At 34.9% G+C, this 4,798-nt stretch overlaps 1 protein-coding gene across 1 annotated transcript; it reads right to left on the bottom strand.

Moving 5' to 3' along the window:
- Positions 1–4,207, bottom strand: LOC112033156 (SWI/SNF complex component SNF12 homolog). Its single transcript, XM_024065937.2, has 2 exons — positions 3,810–4,207; positions 1–492 (listed from the first exon to the last, which is right to left on the bottom strand). The coding sequence occupies exons 1-2, from the start codon at positions 4,095–4,097 to the stop codon at positions 373–375; spliced, it is 408 nt and encodes a 135-aa protein (XP_023921705.1). The 5' UTR covers positions 4,098–4,207; the 3' UTR covers positions 1–372.
- Between the last annotated feature and the right edge of the window lie 591 nt (positions 4,208–4,798).

Raw genomic sequence — 4,798 nt, forward strand, 5'->3', positions numbered from 1 at the left:
TAAAATCTAACCCATATGCATGTCTCATATACTGTGTGAGAAGATACCTCCTCAAGAATCTATCTCAGTTCTTACAGAGGGCAATTTCAAGCACAGGCACCTAAAAGGAGACAATTAGCCATAATACAAGTTTATGACCACCAAAATTGAAGATATAGAACAAAGTAGAAACTGGCATTCACTATTCATACTGCATTAAAAAAAAAGCCTACAAATTAAGGAACCTGGAATTAAAGACTCTTAAATACTAAGGCTAACACCACTACTAGGTTTGCAAAAAGAGTAGTCCTTGATTATAAACCAAAACATGGCCCCTCCACATACAAAAGATTTCCACAAACTCCATCTTGGTTCTCTTGCATGCTCTTGGTTTCACTTAATAAAGTGAGGACTAATCAACCCTGCAATCTCGAGAAACCCAATCCGCTCTCTTCCTCCAAATATCTTCTTCAGCTTGTCATCGCAAACTATGATCCTCTTGTTTTCAGGGTCCTAAAAGATTGAAAAGAAAGGACCAAGTCAAGAAAAAAAATAAAGGGTACTTAACATAGACATAGCATAGTTAATACTCAACCGTCGGTAAAAGATAGCTACTGGAAGCTAAAGTACATGATAGCTAATATTCAAAGCAACTCCAACCCAAAAAATTAAATTAAAAATAGATAATAAATAAATAAACCTCTCAGCCATTTCAAAGACAGAAATATTAAACCTATCATCCAAATGGAATCTATTTGGAACACTAGCCAACAGCATATATTGAACTAATTTAAATTTATCTTCTCTTTCTGTGCCATTATCGCATGCACAAACTCTCATGAGCGAGGCAATTATCTTGTGTTGGCAAGAGTCATGACACATTTTATATCTAGTAATAATTAAAACCCACCACCACTGTATATCAATCAAATATATAGGTAGGGATAAATAAAATATAGACACATCCTCACAATTCAGCCCAAAAATGTTCTAAAAAAGGGATATTTTTACCTAATTCAAAGTATCAAAATCACAGTTATAAAATCTTGCACTATTCAAGTATCAACTTCTATGTGCATTTTTATCATGAACAATATTCTACTGGTTATTCTTAGAATACTTACACGTTGATATAAATTGACATAAGGAGAACAAACAAAACTCATCTAACACTTGATTTATAGAATGTACAAAAAGTAACGATCATTTCCATGTCCAGTTAAACATCATACCCTTCATATTTAAAAGTCATCATAACAGTTGCATAAAAGAAGCACAGTAAAAACTCTTGCCAAGTTAGCCAGCAATTTCTTTGACAGCACGAGTCACATAACACCGTTGCTATGCCTATGCCAACAGTTTAATAGTTACTACACAGATAAATTTTGGCCTGCCAAAAAGGGTATTTAGTTTTTTGCCACACCTACTCCATAAGTGAGTCAATACCAACACTTAACAACGCAAACCATAATTTAAGCTTTCCAGATTGTTAAAACAACACTAATTATCTGAAAATTGTACATATATCATCTCAAACTTCCTAGCACTAATAAATTCAAAACTAACATCTCTCCTATAAGGGTAGAGCTCCATGTAAATTCAACAAAATCAATACCTATCCTTAATGCACCCCTATCACACTTTTTTATATTGGTAAGTCACACATTCACCCAATGGGTCTTGAACGCACAACCTCACCCTCCACCTAGCACTTGTAGCACTTGCAAGGAGAGGAGGTATCAGTTGGCCCCCTATCACACTTATATTTTGAGCAAACAGCTCAACCACAAACTATTCCAACACCACCAGCTTTCTACCATGCCTAGTGTTTTTACACTGTAAATCAAGTTACTACAAATAAATACTTACTCAAATCTGGTTAGCAAGTTAAAAATCCTTGGGAATTATAAATATATCAGCTTCCATTACAGCACTAATCATAATTAACTATATATTGAAGTTCAAATAACCAGTAGTGTGAGACAAATTGGGGAATCTGTTTATGTGCACTTATGGTGGGTTTGATTAGGAGAATTTTGTGGATCTAAGGTTTAGAATTGTTGAAGATAGGGTTATGGGGTTGTGATAGGAACTAAAATATGCTTTGATAAATAATTTGATGACTATAGGTAAAAGAAAAGGCTTGATTTGGGGTTGTAAGAGAGAAGACAAAGCAACAGTTTTATGGTGTTTAGGGGCAGTATGAAAAGTACCTGTAAACATTATCACAAGAAAGAGAAGAAGAAAATGGAGAAAATGAGCAACAAGGCCAGCGTGCAAGTGGGTAACATTACAAAATACATTTTCAGCATGCAAAAGACCTAAAACCGGCATATGAGCATAAGGGCCCATGATAAAGCCCAACTTTTCTCCCAAGCATGTTGATAAAGAAAGCACACACTTCATCAAACACAACACAAATTTTCGAACAGTGGAAGCATAGAAAATTGATACACAATCATATAAACCAATAGAAAATTCTATCAGGCCCAAACAGAGGATGGTAATAACAAAGCCTACATTTAATCCATAGCCATAGCTTATGCAGATGAAGAAACAGCAAAAAGTACATATAAACTCATTAAACAACCACTTAGAACCAAACCTATCTATACTGAAACTAGAACACGCATTTCACCATACCAACACAACCTCACCCATCATAGTGTAAAATGCAGGGGGGAGGGGCACCCCAAAAGCAAACCTTAGTATTATCAACAGATTCAATACCATTATTTTTCTCACTTACCAAGCATTGCTTAAAAAAATAAAATAAAATAAAAAATAAAAAGCAATGGGACAAACTTAAATCAATCCATTCGTCAAAACCCATATCTCTTACACACCAAAACCAGCCTCAGACAAGCAACAACATCAGTATCCATCTCACAAACTGACAAATGACAGAAAATTTAATAGTACAAAGACCAGATCCATCTATAACATAAAACAGACAACTTAATTGAGGCACAATAACAACCTAATCTGGTTTTTACCAATACAGCTTTACGAAAACATAAGAAACCCATACAAAATGCCAAATAATACTCAACACACCAAATGCTTCCCAAAATCAATTATTGCTTTAAAAGAGTAAGAAAATACAGCCAGATTAACAACATAACCCACTTTTCATATCCAACACAACCTTATCCAAATCATGAAATCCATAACGCATAACCAAAACCCACAAAAGGGTTTAAAAATTCAACTATTACTTGCATAAATTATGAGCAAAAACTGTTTTCATCCTATGTAATTATTTGGCTTCCTCATTGCCTTTCTGCATGAAGTAGTCTGTTTTTAATAAAACTATTCTTGCTTATCAATAAATTATGAGCAAAAATTAGATTAAAATAGAAGCCTAAATTTCATTTACACCCAGAGAACCTTGTCCCAAAATGGAAGGAAACCCATCTGAAATCCTCCAAAAACAAAGAAAACAAAACCCACATCAGCCACAAACAAATGTTTCAGAAACAGCTCAATAACCAATTTGAGACACTACAACAAAGAAACAAAAACCCACATTTCACTTGCACCAACAACAGCCTTATCCAAAAGCACGAACCCATCTAAACCCTCAAAAAAGACCAAACCCACATCTAAAATCTCATTTTCCATCTACAAAATATCATCTTCACCAGCATAGCCATCTAAAAACAAAAATAACCTAGACCCAACAACATAACCCACATTTCATATACACCAACAAAGGCTTATCCAAGCATATAAGTAAAACCCCAAACCCATTTGAAAATCCCACCAAAAGGGTTTCGAAAAAACCAAACATAACTTGCATAAACTGAGGAAATGAAAAGGAAAAAGACCTGAAGATTGTGCTCCTTAATGTGGGCCCAAATCTGCTTGAGAGCTTGGGTTCGAGAAATCTCGGGGACTCCAACGAGGTCTTGCATCTCCGGCGAGACAGGGCGGGGCTTCATGATGCCACGTGGAGCGCGCTTCTGTGGGGCTTCGTTGGAGGACACGGTGGCGGAGGTGACAGTGCGCACCGTGCGCAGGTTAGCAGGAGAGCAGTAGAGCATGAGAGTAGGTGAAGATTTGGGCATCAGCGACACGGAGGAAAAGGAAGGGAACAGCCGTAGAGAAGTGGCCATGGTTGTCGGTTTGCTAAGTCAAGGGATAGAGTAGAGAGTAGAGAGTGTGTGTGAAGAGTGACTGAGAAAGAAAAGCAGAACACGATTCTACAGCCCGCCTAACATCCTAATCCATGGTTAATAGTTTCTCAGCCCTTCTCCTGATCATTAAATTTTTACCAAAATACCCTTTTTTCTTTTCTTTATCTTTTTTTTAAACCAAAAATTTTTTTTTGTTACTTATAAAATAAATAAATACGTAACTTTTTTTTTCCTAGTGCATGGATTAACAAATTAAAGAATTAAGATTAAGGTTTTTTTTTTTTTTAAAGAAAGTTTCAATCTATGGCGTATGCTCCTGATGATAGCTCTTTATCATCAGATCAAAACACCAATCATTTTTTAGTATAGGTAATGATTGAATCTCATATTTCTTATTCAACTATTAAAAACTTTACCAATTAAGCTAACTGGAACTCACAAGATTAAGGTTTTATTGTAATCAAATCATAGATTTTTCTTTTTGAATAAAAAAAGTATTTTTTTTTTAACTACTTTCCAGTTTCCAATATAGTAATGCAATATGACTCATTAGATTCTACCCTAATAGATGCATTTGTTAACAAAAGCTTTTTTTTCTTTTCTTTTCTTTTTTCTTTTTTTCCTTCTCTTTTAAAGGAAAATTATCTTCTATCACATCTACCAATCAAGCATGTAGTAAG

Source organism: Quercus suber, unplaced genomic scaffold, assembly GCF_002906115.3.
Source record: "Quercus suber isolate HL8 unplaced genomic scaffold, Cork oak 2.0 scaffold_93, whole genome shotgun sequence".
Classification (NCBI taxonomy): domain Eukaryota; kingdom Viridiplantae; phylum Streptophyta; class Magnoliopsida; order Fagales; family Fagaceae; genus Quercus; species Quercus suber.

What these genes read in the sequence shown, in the direction of transcription:
- LOC112033156 (XM_024065937.2), bottom strand. Translation starts at nt 4,097, where the DNA reads ATGGCCACTTCTCTACGGCTGTTCCCTTCCTTTTCCTCCGTGTCGCTG. An exon ending in TTAAGGAGCACAATCTTCAG is followed by an intron (nt 493 to 3,809) that starts GTCTTTTTCCTT and finishes TCAATCTTTTAG; the next exon opens with GACCCTGAAAACAAGAGGAT.